This window comes from Mobula hypostoma, chromosome 8 (genome assembly GCF_963921235.1).
Source record: "Mobula hypostoma chromosome 8, sMobHyp1.1, whole genome shotgun sequence".
Classification (NCBI taxonomy): domain Eukaryota; kingdom Metazoa; phylum Chordata; class Chondrichthyes; order Myliobatiformes; family Myliobatidae; genus Mobula; species Mobula hypostoma.
The window spans coordinates 39113599-39128861 of NC_086104.1; the positions used below are offsets into that span (position 1 = coordinate 39113599).

General features: G+C 41.4%; 1 protein-coding gene across 2 annotated transcripts in view; it reads right to left on the reverse strand.

Moving 5' to 3' along the window:
* The window catches only part of LOC134350481 (echinoderm microtubule-associated protein-like 4), a 259312-nt gene that overhangs the window by 12537 nt on the left and 231512 nt on the right, over positions 1 to 15263 (reverse strand). For both annotated transcript variants that reach the window (XM_063055692.1, XM_063055693.1), the window contains one exon: positions 3308 to 3395. In XM_063055692.1, the coding sequence (XP_062911762.1) occupies positions 3308 to 3395 (88 nt within the window). The remainder of the gene's footprint in view (positions 1 to 3307; positions 3396 to 15263) is intronic.

Below are 15263 nucleotides of genomic sequence, written 5' to 3' on the forward strand. Positions count from 1 at the left end.
TAACTCATCTCATCCTTGCACAATGTTTTAAGTTTCAATATCACCTATATTCAATGGAATCAATGTCCAGTCTACTCAATATCTTCTCAAAAGGCAAGCCTGTTATACCTAGAATAAATACTTTAATTGCACTTTAGGGACGTTACATTTTTTTTAGGCAGAGACCAAAACTATGCACAATACTTCATCAGTAATCTCACCAATGCCCAATATAATTAAAGTGAGGCTTATTGACTCCTGTATTTAAATCTTCTTAAAGGCCAAAATATGCTTTCTATAATGTGCATGTTGTTTTTCAGAGATCCATGTACAATGAAGATCAAGTTCCCTTTGAAGTCAATTATTACACAAATTCTCACCTTTAAAATACCGATTTTTTTTGTTCTGTGCAGAGAGGATGATATCATATTTTCCATAATATAATTGCAATCCTTAATGCCAGATTCTTCCAGTTGCTTTTTAGTATTGCAATGCACAAAACACGAAAGTACATTGTTCACCTAGCAGCAATCTGTGTTTGTGTTTTAATTAAGTGGCTGAAATTTAGAATGAGGACCAGAAGAAAACTGCTGAGTCAAAATTGCAATGATGTGCAAAGGAGGACAAAACTGCACCAGCATAAAAATGCATACAAATGTTATGAAATATTTGAGACCATAAGCAAGTCTAAGCTAAGAATGGTGAAAAACCACAAGGGCACTTGGGACCTGTACAAATAAGACAGTTTACATCTGAAGTGGAGGATAACTAAAATGCTGTCTAGGTGGTTTGCTGGCACTACTCTGGAAGGTTTAAACTAGAGTGAAAGAGAGATGGGACTCAGAGGAGGGCAACATGAACCCATGTACACTACTTCATTACCTTTTAAATTTCTGTTTCTGCACTACTTATTTTAACTATTTAATATACATACTTACTGCAATATTGTTTTTTTCCTATATTTATCAAATATAGTTAACAAATTTCACAACATATGCTAGTGATATTAAACCTGATTCTGATTCCGAACAGGTGGTAGGGTTGAGGGCGAGAAAGGTGGCATGATAGAACTGAAAGGAAGGTCCATGCTAATAAACATGGTTGGAGTAATGGGCTGAAATGCATTTATTTCAATGCTAGGTGTATTATGGGTAAGAAGGATGAACTTAGAGCCTAAGTCAGTACGTAGAACTACAATGTTGTTACCGTTACAGGTCTGTAGTTCAATGAAAATGGCAATGCAGGTGGATAAAGTAGTAAAGGTGGCATGTAGCATGCTTGCCTTAATCGGCAGGGATGCTGAATATTGGAGGAAGAAAGTCATGCTAAGGTTACGTAAAACTTCAGTCAGAATGCACATGGAAGTAGTACATCCATTCTGGTTGCCCCATTATAGGCACGTTGTGGGGAATGTGGAGAGGGTGCAGAAGATGTTTACCAGGATATTGCCTGGATTAGAGTGTATAAGGTTGGACTAAGTTTGGTTGCTCTCCGTAGAGCGTCAGAGGCTGTGAGAAGACCTGACAGCTGTTTTAAAGTTTATGGTAGAACATAGGTAAATAGTCAGAATCGTTTCTTCAGTGTGGAAATATCAGGCACCAAGGGACATGCGTTTAAGTGGGGGGGGGGAGGGGAGGGGATTAAGGAGAATTTAAAGGTGATTTGAGGGGCAAGTTTGTTTTCTTTTTATACAAAGAGTAGCAGATGCTTAGAATACATTATCAGGGGTATTAGTGGAAGCAGGCAATTTGATGGAGTTTAAGAGACTCTTAAATAAACACAAAGTTTTTCAAGGAGGTTACCAGGAAAGCTTATGAAGGAAAGGAGTGAATGTTGTCTACACGGACTTCAGAAAGGCCTTTGACAAGATCCACATGGGAGATTGTTCAAGAAGGTTCAGTCACTTGGCATTCAGAGTGAGGTAGTAAATTGGAATTGACATTGGCCGCAGGGATTGGTGCCAGGTGCTTTGTTGTTTGTCATCTACATCAGCGATCTGGATGATAATGTAATGAAGTGGATAAGCAAATTTGCAGATCACACCAAGTTGCAGCTGTTGTGAATAGCGAGGAAGGCTTTCAAAGCTTGCAGTGGGATCTGGACCAGCTGGAAAAAATAGGCTGAAAATGGCAGATGGAATTTAATGCAGATAAGTGTGAGGTGTTGCACTTTGGGAGGGAAAACCAGGGAAGTACTTACAGAGTGAATGGTAGGACGCTCAGGAGGGCAGTAGAACAGAGGGATCTGGGAATACAGATGCATGATTCCTTGAAAGTAGGGTTGTAAAGAGTGCTTTTGGCACAATGGCCTTCATAAAATGAAGTATTGAGCACAGGGGCTGGGATGTTATGTTGAAATTGTATAAGACTTTGGTAAGGCCTAATTTGGAGTATTGATCACCTACCTACACGAAAGATATCAATGAGATTGAAAGAATACAGAGAAAATTCACAAGGAGTTTGCCAGGAGTTGAGGATTTGAGTTGCAGGGAAAGGTTGAATAGGTTAGGACTTCATTTCCTGGAGTGTGGGAGAATGTGGAAAGATTTGACAAGGGTATGCAAAATTATGTGGGGTGTAGATAAGGTAAATGCAAGCAGGCTCTTTCCACTGAAGTTGGGTAAAACTAGAACTAGAGGTCATGAGTTAAGGGTGAAAGGTTTAAAGGAACATGAAAGGGAACTTCTTCACAGAGGATGGTGAGAGTGTGGAATGAGCTACCAGCAGAACTGGTGGGTTCAGGTTTGATTTCAACATTTAAGTATGGAGGGGAGGGGTAAGGTACGGAGGCTTATGGTCCAGTTGCAGGTCAATGGGACTAGGCAGAATAATAGTTCAGCAGTTACTAGATGGGCTGAAGGGAATGGAGGGACATGGATGATACACAAAAGGAGATCATTTACCTTAATTACCATTAATATCAGCACAACATTGTGGGCCAAAAGACATGTCCAATGCTGTACTGTGCGATGTACTATTTACACAGAAAAAGCTACATGCATCACTGAATTCTGTAATCAGCCACTCAGGTTGGCAAAGTTCATGTACAGATTATGCATGCATTGTGAAATTTAGTAAACCCCTCTCAGTACAGCTGGTTGTAGAATAAGACATTGTTAAGTCTGATTCTGGGCATGGGTGACTAAATACCGTATAAAGAACAGTTTGTGATTCATAAAATTTGAAGTAGAAAGACAATCATGAAGTACTACAGTTGCATTATTGTTTTACATAAATGGAAATACATTGCTCCAAACAACATAAAGCAAAGCAACTTGAGCACTGGAAAGACTCTTCTCACTTTTAAGAAGTATTATTAGAATACTTACAATATAGGATTTCGTAGTCTCCTGAGTTTGACATTATGAAATTGGTATCGGGTGACCAGTCAAGGTGAGTAATATAACTGGAATGTCCCTAAAGGGGAGAGGGGAACAATAATAAAACTAATTCATCGATGATACATCAATGCCACCTATTCCTAAATTTCAATGCAATCAATAACAGCAGTTAACATAAACTCAGAATGCTGGTTTATATCATACGTTTCCCCTCTTGTGTTGGGCCAGTAATATATCAATTTGAGTCCAGACAGATCAGTGTCCACTTTGTATCTTGGCATATTTTCTTAAGGTGGGGACCTGCTTCCACCCAAATATGAATGTCCTCATAGTATATAGGATTGCTTTTCTCAAAACTTCCTATGTAAAATAGGCATTGCAGTATGAGAGAGTCAGAAATCCAAATGTTCTGTTACCCGGTTAATTTTATTTTAGCCAATTGTTTAAATTTCTTTTTTTTTCCTCACTCACTACCAGTTCAGGGTTTCACCTGAGGTTTTTGAAAGTGGAAGTTAGGCAATAAGAATGTAGGCTGATCAAGATGTAGGAGAGTATTTAGTATTCCTTACAAGACAAACTTTGGGTAGGCTTAATTTTGGTGGAACATTTAACGATTGCTCTTTAGAAGGGAAGATAGTATATACCAACGGAGATACAAATGGCTCACAAACCACAATGGTCAGTTACACGTGAAAAAGATTGATCAGATTACCTTCCATTGCCAAGATGTTATCAACCATATTTGAAAATCTAACGTAAATACATACCCTGGCGATGGTGATGGGAATTGCTTTATAGAATCACACTGCAGTAATGTGATACATGCAGCATGGATACCCTCAGGGTAATATGCGAGAAACTCAGGTATGCCCAGTGACAGGAACAAGTGGTTCCTGACCTTGATTCTACCTGATCGCAGATATGCTGATGATGAAAATGATTTATTCAGAAAAGCAAAAATTAAGTCTTGTTCTTACAAGTATTTCCTGTACACTACATCCTAATAAGCAGCTATCAAGTCGCCCACTGTATATGGAGCAGCTATGTTACTTGCCTGAAGGCTGATTATGTTTCCATTCCTTAACTTTTTGTAGTTCTCCTTTCCTTTCCTTCTTTGGTAAAGGAAACAAATAACAGGAATGCATCTTTTGATCTTTTTTATTCCAACTTTACCTGCTTTTTCCCCCCAGAAATTTAGACCAAAAAAAATTGGATATAAAGAGCACATTTTTATTTGGGCAAGAAAAACATATTGACTTCCCAAAGATCAAATTTCCATCAACCTACAGAAACATTTTTAAGAACAATACCAGTCATAGAAGTAGGCCACTGAATCCGTACAGGCTTTCAGGCCACTCTGAAGAGTTGCATGCCCCAATTTATTTTGCTATTCTTATTATTCTCTCAGGCATGCCCACTAAATCTCCAATTTACCCTCCAGTCACCTACACTGCTAGTAATCCAGTGGCTAATCTCAGCATATTTGTTGGGACAAGGAAACAGCATCTAAGTAAAATCCATGCAGTCACAGGAAGAACATAAAAACTCCAGACACACTGCGCCACAACTCAGAATTAAGCCCAGACAGCTGAAACCATGAGAGAAGAGTAGTAACACACATCAAAGTTGCTGGTGAACACAGCAGGCCAGGCAGCATCTCTAGGAAGAGGTACAGTCGACGTTTCAGGCCGAGACCCTTCGTCAGGAGAAGAGTAGTGCTTCTTTAAGTTACAAGGAAATATGAAATACAAAGTCCAAAGTTCAGAAATTTCACTAGCTTTTACAAATACATTAATGCACAATTTTAAACAATATACAGTACCCTGAAAAGTATTCAGCCTCCACAACTATCTTCACATTTCACTGTCTCCTTTTCTAAATTTAAAATATATTGAAGAAGGATCTTTTGAGTTAATCTATAAAACATTGAGCATCATGCTAAATCAAAAGAAAAATTTCAAAGCCTGTCAACAATCTACTAAAAATTAAAAAACAGAATTGAGGCTGAGAAAGTATTCATGCCCTTGGCCTCAACACTAAGCGGTACGTGTGGTGTAAATCTAATACCACACATCATCCTGGTCAAACCATCCCTGCAATAAAGTGTGGTGGGGATAGCATCATGCTACAGCGATGCCTTTCAGCAGCAGGGTCTGGAAAGCTGGTCAGGATCGATAGGAACATGAATGCTGCTAAATACTGCGAGATCCTGGATGAAAACCTGCTAACCTCTGCCAGAATGATTAAATTGGGGAGGAAGTTAGTTTTTCAGCAGGACAATGATCCAAAGCACACTGCCAGTGCAGCATGGAGTGGCTTCAAATGAAGAAAATTGAGGTCCTTGAGTGGCCCAGTCAGAGTGCTGACCTAAACCTGATCGAGCACCTCTGGCAAGATCTCAAGATTGCTGTCTACCACCACTCCCCAACTAACCCAGCATAGCATGAGCAATTTTGCAAGGAGGAAAGAACAAATCTTGCTCTATCATGATGTGCAAAGCTAACAGACACTTATCCAAAAAGACTACTGGCTGTAATAGGTGTGAGATGTGGTTCAACCAAGTATGAACAAAGGGGGATGAATACTTCTGAACTGCTGACATTTCAGTTTTTGAATTTTTAGTTTACAATTTTCCCTGTTTTTTGCATCCAGCTGTGAAAAAAGGAGTATATAACCCACAAATAAAAATTCTCAGTTAAATTGATCAAAATCCCTCGTTGTAATAATCATTTAAGTGAACAAAGGGTTGGAGCTCAATAGTTTTTCAAGGCGCTGTAACATTTCGTAAACTTGTTTCTTAGGGAATTGGTTTTTTAGAATCACATTGCAGTAATGTAATATGTGCAGAATGGATACAAGCCCTTAGTAACCCGTGCATATTTTGGAGTGTTCGGGGGTGACAGTGTGCCGGGATGGGGGGAGGTGGGGAAAGCAGTGTGGACTCCTTATGGATAGTGGCAAGAATTGAACCCTGATCGCTGGCACTATAAAGCACGACACTATCATGGGTTATGGGAAAAAGGCAGGTAGTTGGTGCTGAGTCCACTGTCATATAAGCAATGAACTTATCGAATGGCAGAGCAGGCTCAGTGGGCCATTTGGCTTACTCCTGCTCTTACTTCCTATATTCTTATGTTATGAATCCCACAGTTAATATGCGAGAAACTCGGGTATATCCAGTGACAGGAACAAGCAGCTATATCCTGATCTTGATTCAAACTGGTCACAAACAAGCTTCCATGCTGATAATGATGATGATTTGTTCAGAAGAGCAAAACTAAGTTCTGTTCTTACAACTATTTCCTGTACACTACATCCTAATAAACAGGTTGCATACTGTATGTATTTAGGATTTAGTTGTAAAATACTATAACCTTGCTTTCATCTTTTTATAAGCTAGTGAAACCTGAGCTATTCTTTTGATTCTTCTTCTGATTTACCTTTAAGATAAATTGATTACACTTTTAGATGAAGGTAGTGCTGGACAACAAACATAATGAACAGAGAGCCCCAAGTCTGTCTCAGCATTATACCCAAAACACCTGAGATACAATGCATAATGTAAGCCCTATTCACTTGAATGAATGTGACAACCTTGATGTAAAAGAGATTAGTTTATTTCATTTGAATTTTTAAATTTAAGTATTTTATATTTTTAAACTAACTGAAAACTAGATTCATAAACTCTTAATGGAAGTGAATAACCTTTGATCATCAGGGAATTTAAGTTTAAAAATCCCTGCCAAAAGAGAAATGTCAAAGAGTTACCTGAGCTTTCTAGGGTGGGGTTTTGACTCTGCTGGTAGACTGCTCTGCTTCACAAAGCAGTCACTGTGATAAATGATTGTGCATGTATGCAAAGCAAGTGTGTCTGGAGAACTGAATGGGTGGAAGGCTGTACTAAGCACAATCTGGCTCATTGTTTTCTTTCTGATGTCAGAACGTCTTTCTAGAGGGTGAACCTTCGCAAGGTGACAGGCCCCAATGATGTACCCGGTTGGGCTATGAAAATCTGTATCAACCAACTGGCAGGTTGCTACAGTCAGCTGTCCAGCTACTTCAAAAGGGCAACAATCATACCAGTACCCAAGAAGAGACACATGAGCTGCCTTAACAACCATCCAGCAGCATTCACATCTGTGGTGATGAAATGTTTTGAAACATTGGTTATGGCTAGAATTAACTCTTGTACCTCCCTCTGCAACTGCTTCTTTGAATTCCTCACAAGAACACACAATCTGTGCAAATTGGAAATAACATTTCCACCTCACTGATAATCAGCATTGGCACATCTCAGGAATATGTGCTTAGCCCAATTCTCTACTCTCTCTCTACACCCATGACTGTGTGGCTATGCACAGCTCAACTGCCATCTACAAATTTGCTGACGACACAACTATTGTCAGCAGAATTTCAGATGGTGACGAGAAGGCGTACAGGAGCGGGATAGATGTACAGGTTGAGTGGTGTGGCAGCAACAACCTTGCACTCAAAAGAACTTATTGTGGACTTCAGAAAGGGTAAGTTGAGGCAACACAGACCAGTTCGCATTGAGGGTCAGAATTGGAAAGGGTGAGTAATTTCAAGTTCCTGGGTGTCAGCTTCTCTGTGGGTCTATCCTGGGCCTAACATATCGATGCTGTTACATTGAATGCATGACAGTGACTATGTTTCATTTGGAGTTTGTGGAGGTTTGTTATGTCACCAAAGATACTCTCAAATTTCTACAGATGTACCGTGGAGAGCATTCTAACTGGCTGCATCACCATCTGGTATGGTGCGGGGGGCGGTGGGGGGTGGTCACTGTACAGGATTGAAATAAGTATAAGCTGCAGTAAGTTGTTAACTCAGTCAACACCATTATGGGCACTAGCCTCTCCAGCATCCAGGACATCTTCAAGGAGTGGAAAGGAAGGAAATTGCCTTTTAAACTCACGAGAGAGCATAGGCCATCAACTTTTTGCTGTTGATGTTTCTGTAGCAGGCAATTTTTTTTTTTTACGAGGTCGAGTTGCTAGCTCGACATTCAACCCAGCACGGATGGAAAGCATGCCTGGGGAGCCAGCTAGGTTCGAACTCGGGAGCCTTTGCTCCGAAGTCCAGCGCTGATGCCACTACGCCATCAGCCGGCTTATCTTCAAGGAGTGATGCCTCAAAAAGGTGGCATCCGTCATTAAGGACCCCCAGCACCAAGAGGACATGGCCTCTTCTCATTGCTACCATCAGGGAGTCTGAAGGCACACAATGAATCAGGAATAGCTTCTTCCCCTCTGCCATCAGATTTCTGAATGGACATCAAACTCTCTCACTACATTTTTCTCTCTTTCTGCACTACTTATACAATATAACTTTGAAAATATACTACTTACTGTAATTTAGTTTTATTGTTATGTATTGTACAGTACTGCTACCACATAACAATGAATTTCATGACATATGCTCCTGACACTAAACCTGATTCTGATCAATGGGAATCAAAAACTACCCAAGTGGCCTTTAATATTAAAATTCCCTTCTACTGTATATTACAGGTGTATCAATTGAGATGTCAGATATTTGGCTTCCAAGATGAAGAAACTTGTGTGGTACACTCAACAGAAAACACGTTACCATCCATGGAGCAGATTAAAGTATACTTCTGGTACCATAAATATTCTGTTCTTTAACATTTTGAATTTTAGCATATTGGAGTCATAGAACTCTACAGCATAGAAACAGTTCTGCCGAAGGGTTTCAGCCCAAAATGTCGACTGCACTCTTTTACTAGATGCTGCCTGGCCTCCAGCATTGTGTGTGTTGCTCAGATTTCCAGGGTCTGCACGTTTTCTCTTGTTTGCTTTAGGCTATTTGGTCCATCTGGTCTGTGCCAAACCATTAATCTGCCTAGTCTTATTGACCTGCACTAAGACCTTAGCTCTCCATATCCACTTCCATCCATGTGTCTACCCAAATTTGTCTGAAGTGTTGAAATCAACCCTGCATCCACCACTTGTGCTAGCAGCTCATTCCACACTCTCACCATCCTCTGGGTGAAATCGTTCCCCCTCAAGTTCACCTTAAACATTTCACCTTTCATCTTTAACTCTTTAACCCATGGCCTCTGGTTGAAGTATCACCCAACCTCAGTGGAGAAACCTACTTACATTTAAGCTATCTATACCCCTTAATTTTGTATCATCATCATGTGCTGTGACGTATGACATGGGTGATCATGGTCTTCCACATGACCATGATTGTTCTTGGCAAATTTTTCTATAGAAGTAGTTTGCCATTGCCTTCTTCTGGGCAGTGACTTTACAAGACAGGTGATCCCAGCCACTATCAATACTCTTCAGAGATTGTCTGCCTGGAGTCAGTGGTCGCATAACCAGGACATGCGGTATGCACCAGCTGCTCATATGACCATTCAGCACCTGCTTCCATGGCTTTATGTGACCCCTGATGGGGGAGGGGGGGTCTAAACAGGTGCTAGACTTTTCCCAAGGGCGGCCTGCAGACTTGTGGAGGGATGTGGAGCACTTTACAGCTCCTTTGGTAGATATGCACCTCTAGCCCGCCACCCAATTTTGTATACCTCCATGAAATCTCCTCAAACTTCTATGTTCTAGGGACTAAAGTCCTAATCTATTCAACCTTTCTCTATAATTCACAACTTGAAGAACTAGCACCATCCTTGTAAACTGCCTCAATGTTATTTACATCTTTCCTGTAGACAGATCATCAAGACTGGACACAATACTCCAAAATAGACCTCACCAATGTCTTATACAATTTCAACATAGATCCCTACTCCTGTTTTCAATATACTGATTTATGAAGGCAATGTGTCAAGAGCTTTCTTTACAACCCTGCTTACCTGTGAAACCACTTCCAAGGAATTATGTATTTGATTTCCAGATCCCTCTGTTCTACTGCACTGCTTAGTGCAGTACTGTTGCTATTTAAGACCTATCCTGGCTGGTCCTCCCAAAGTGAAACACCTCACACTTGTCTGCATTAAATTCCATCTGCCATTTATTAGCCTATTTTTCCAGCTGGCCTGGGTTCTGCTGCAAGCTTTGATACTCTTCCTCGCTGTTCCCAACACCCCCAAATCTTGGTGTCATCTGCAAATTTGTGGATCTAGTTTTCGACATCATCATCACCTAGATCATTGATGTAGGTGATAATCAACAAAAGACCTGCACCAATCCCTGAGGCATACCAGTTGTTACAGGACTCCAGTAAGGGAAGCAACAACCTACTACTGTTCTTTGGCTTCTTCCACAAAACCAATGACTAATCCAATTTACTATCTCATTTTGAATGCCAAGCAAATGAACCTGCTTGACCAACCTCCCATGCAGGACTTCGTTAAAGGCCCCGCTATAGTCCATGTAAACAACATCCACTGCATTGCCTTGATCAACTTTCCTGGTAATTTCCTCGGAAGTTTTATAAGATTGGTTAGACATGGCTTACCATGCACAAAGTCATATTGATTACCTCTAATCAGTCCCTATCTGGTTTGCAGGCGCTTACAGGAAAATTAAGAAATACAATAGAATTAATGAAAAAAACTATACATTAACAAAGACTGACAAACAACCAAGAGCAAAAAATGAAAAAAGCAAGAACATGAGCTGTAAAGAGACCATGAAAGTTAATATGTAGGTTGTAAATCAGTTCAGAACTGTGGCCAGTCAAGCTATCAATACTGGCTTATGAGCCTGATGGTTGTAAGGTAGTTGTCCCTGCTATATTTAAGTTTACCGTCATCAGTTGAATCAAAGGTGGTGATGAATCAGCCTGTAGGAGGGAGATTGAAAATCTAGCTGAGTGGTGCCACAACAGCAACCTCTCACCCAATATCAGCAAGACCGTGGAGCTGATTATTGACTGTAGGAGGATATAACTGGTAGTCCATAAGCCAGTCCTCATCAGAGAATCAGAGGTGGAGAGGCCCAACAATTTTAAATTCCTCAATGTTATCATTTCAGAGGATCTGTCCTGAGATTAGCACATACAGTAAGTGCCATTACAAAGTAAGCACAACAGCACCTCTACTTTTTTAGAATTCTGTAAAGATCCAGTATGTCTTCTAAAACTTTGCCAAACTTGTATAGATGGGCAGTGCAGGGTATATTGATGGGTTGCATCATGGCTTGATATGGAAACATAAATGCCCTTGAGGGGAAAAAGCCTATAAAATGTAACGGATTCAGCCCAGTCCATCATGGACCAGTGAGCCTTACGTCTGTGGTGGGAAAGCTGTTGGAAAAGATTCTTAGGATCTATGGGCATTTAGAGAATCATGGTCTGATCAGGGACAGTCAGCATGGCTTTGTGAAGGGCAGATCGTGTCTAACAAGCCTGATAGAGTTCTTTGAGGAGGTGACCAGACATATAGATGAGGGTAGTGCAGTGGATGTGATCTATATGGATTTTAGTAAGGCATTTGACAAGGTTAGTAGGCTTATTCAGAAAGTCAGAAGGCATGGTATCCAGGGAAGTTTGGCCAGGTGGATTCAGAATTGGCTTGCCTGCAGAAGGCAGAGGGTGGTGGTGGAGGGAGTACATTCGGATTGGAGGATTGTGACTAGTGGTGTCCCACAAGGATCTGTTCCGGGACCTTGATTTTTCGTAACTTTTATTAACCACCTGGATGTGGGGGTAGAAGGGTGGGTTGGCGGTGTTGTGGATAGTGTAGAGGATTGTCGAAGATTGCAGAGAGACATTGATAGAATGCAGAAGTGGGCTGAGAAGCGGCAGATGGAGTTCAACCCGGAGAAGTATGGGGTTGTACATTTTGGAAGGACAAACTCCAAGGCAGAGTACAAAGTAAATGGCAGAATACTTGGTAGTGTGGAGGAGCAGAGGGATCTGGGGGTACATGTCCACAGATCCCTGAAAGTTGCCTCACAGGTAGATAGGGTAGTTAATAAAGCTTATGGGGTGTTAGCTTTCATAAGTCGAGGGATAGAGTTTAAGAGTCGCGAGGTTATGATGCAGCTCTATAAAACTCTGGTTAGGCCACACTTGGAGTACTGTGTCCAGTTCTGGTCGCCCCACTATAGGAAGGATGTGGAAGCATTGGAAAGGGCACAGAGGAGATTTACCAGGATGCTGCCTAGTTTAGAGAGTATGGATTATGATCAGAGATTAAGGGAGCTAGGGCTTTACTCTTTGGAGAGGAGGAGGATGAGAAGAGACATGATAGAGGTATACAAGATAATAAGAGGACTAGATAGAGTGGATAGCCAGTGCCTTTTCCCAGGGCACCACTGCTCAATACAAGAGGACATGGCTTTAAGGTAAGGGGTGGGAAGTTCAAGGGGGATATTAGAGGAAGGTTTTTTACTCAGAGAGTGGTTGGTGCGTGGAATGCACTGCCTGAGTCAGTGGTGGAGGCAGATACGCTAGTGAAGTTTAAGAGATTACTAGACAGGTATATGGAGGAATTTAAGGTGAGGGGTTATATGGGAGGCAGGGTCTGAGGGTCGGCACAACATTGTGGGCCGAAGGGCCTGTGCTGTACTATTCTATGCTCTATGTTAAAGCACTCCCCATCATTGAACATATCTACATGGAGCACTGTCGTAAACAAAGCAGCATCCATCCTCAAGGATCCCCACCACCCAGGTCATACACTCTTCCTGCTGCTGACAATGGGAAGGAAGCACGAAAGCCTCAGTACTCACACCACCATGTTCAAGAAAAGTTATTACCCCTCAACCATCAGGCTCTTTAACCACAGGGGATAACTTCACTCACCCCACCCACAACGTATGGACTCACTTCCAAGGACACTTCATCTCATGTTCTCAATATTTATTTATTATTATTATTATTATTTCTTTTGTTATTTGCACAGTTTGTTGTCTTTTGCACAGTTTTTTTGGCCTGTCTTGTTATGTGCAGTCCTTGATTCTATTTTGTTTCTTTGTATTAATGATGAATGCCTGCAAGAAAATGAATCTCCTGGTTGTATACAGAGACATGTACATTGATAATACATTTACTATGACCTTTTTTTTTGAAATTTGAAACTGGTAATGGGGGACTTAAGGTGTCTGTAGCTCCAGCCCAATAGTGGTAGCAAGAAGAGAGCATGGTCTGGATGATGGGGGTACCTGATGATGGATGTTGCTTTCTTGAGGCAGTGCTCCATATAAATCTGCTTAGTGGTGGGGAGGGGTTTGCCTGTGATGTTCTGGGCTGTGTCTACTACTTTCTGTAGACTTTTAAATTCTTTCTCCACATTCCTGTAATGGTGACCAGAACTGCACACATTACACCCAGGTTCGACTGAACTGAAGTTTCACAGTGCCTATAGAAAGTATTCATCCCTTTTGGAACTTTTCATGTTTTATTGTTTTACAACCTTGAATCACAGTGGATTTAATTTGGCTTCTTTGACACTGATCAATAATAGAGACTCTGTCACATCAAAGTGAAAACAAATTTCTGCAAATTGGTCTAAATTTATTACAATTATTAAACACAAAATAATTGATTGCATAATCACTCACCCCTTCAAGTCAGTATTTGGAAGATGCACCTTTGTCAGCAATTACAACCCCGAGTTTGTGTGGATAGGTCTCTATCAGCTTTGCACACCTGGAAACTGCAATTTTTCCCCCATTTTTCTTTACAAAACTGCTCAAACTCTGTCAGATTGTACGGGGATCGTGAGTGAACAGACCTTTTCAAGTCCAGCCAGAAATTCTCAATTGGATTGAAGTCTGGACTCCAAGTTGGCCACTCCAGGACACTAACTTTGTTGTTTTTAACCTATTCCTGTGTAGCTTTGGCTTTATACTTGAGGACATTGTCTTGCTGGAAAACAAATCTTCTCCAAGTCATAGTTCTCTTAGACTGCATTAGGTTTTCCTCCAGGATTTCCCTGTATTATGTTGCATTCATTTACCATCTATCTTCACAACCTTCCAAGGCCTGCTGCAGTGAAGCATTCCCACAGCATGTTGCAGCCACTACCATGCTTCATGGTAGGCATGGTGTGTTTTGATGTTGTGTGGTGTTTGGCTTATGGAGGAGGGAGGAGAAGATGGTGGCGCGACCGTTCCGAATGATATCGTAGGGGTTAACTGGGATGCCGTGCACAATCCTGATTTGATGGAGACAGCCGTGAGAAGCACGGAGGAACACCTGGAGAAACTTCTGAAATGCCCGCTCTGCTGCCGCTGCTACCGTGCGATCGAGAATCTCCAGAGGGGAAGGCCCCAAATCCTCAGTTTTGCCTATTGCCTGGGCCGGGGTCAAAGCAGTAGGCAGGGATGGTGCTCAGTGCCGGAGAGCTGGTCAGAGGCTCAGAGTTTTTGGACGGTCTCGGAGTCGTACTGTGGTCGGATGCTTCCAGGATGCTCCATCGGCAAGTTTGTGGCGCTGGAGGTTCACCATCTGCGTGAGATGATGGGACTTTCGAGAGACTTTGAGACTTTTTGCCGTGCCCATGATCTGTTCTTTATCAAATTACAGTATTGCTTTGCACTGTTGTAACTATATGTTATAATTTGTGGTTTTTGTCAGTTTTTTTAGTCGGTTTGTCTCGTGTTTCTGTAATATCATTCTGGAGAAACATTGTATCATTTCTTAATGCATGCATTACTAAATGACAATAAAAGAGGACTGCACGTCCTCATAATCCAAAAAAATATATAACGTTTAGTCTGATGGCCAATAAGCTCAATTTTGGTTTCATCAGACCATAGAACCTTCTTCCAGCTGAATTCAGTCTGCCACATGCCTTCTGGCAAACCCTACCCAAGATTTCATGTGAGTTTTCGTCCCCAACAGTGGCTTTCTCTTTGCCATTCTCCCATAAAACTGAGACTGGTGCAGCACCTTGGCAACAATTGTAGCCGCATTCTCTCGCATCTCAGCCACTGAAGCTTGCAACTCCTCCAGAGTTGTCATAGGTCTCTTAGTGGCCTCCCACACTAGT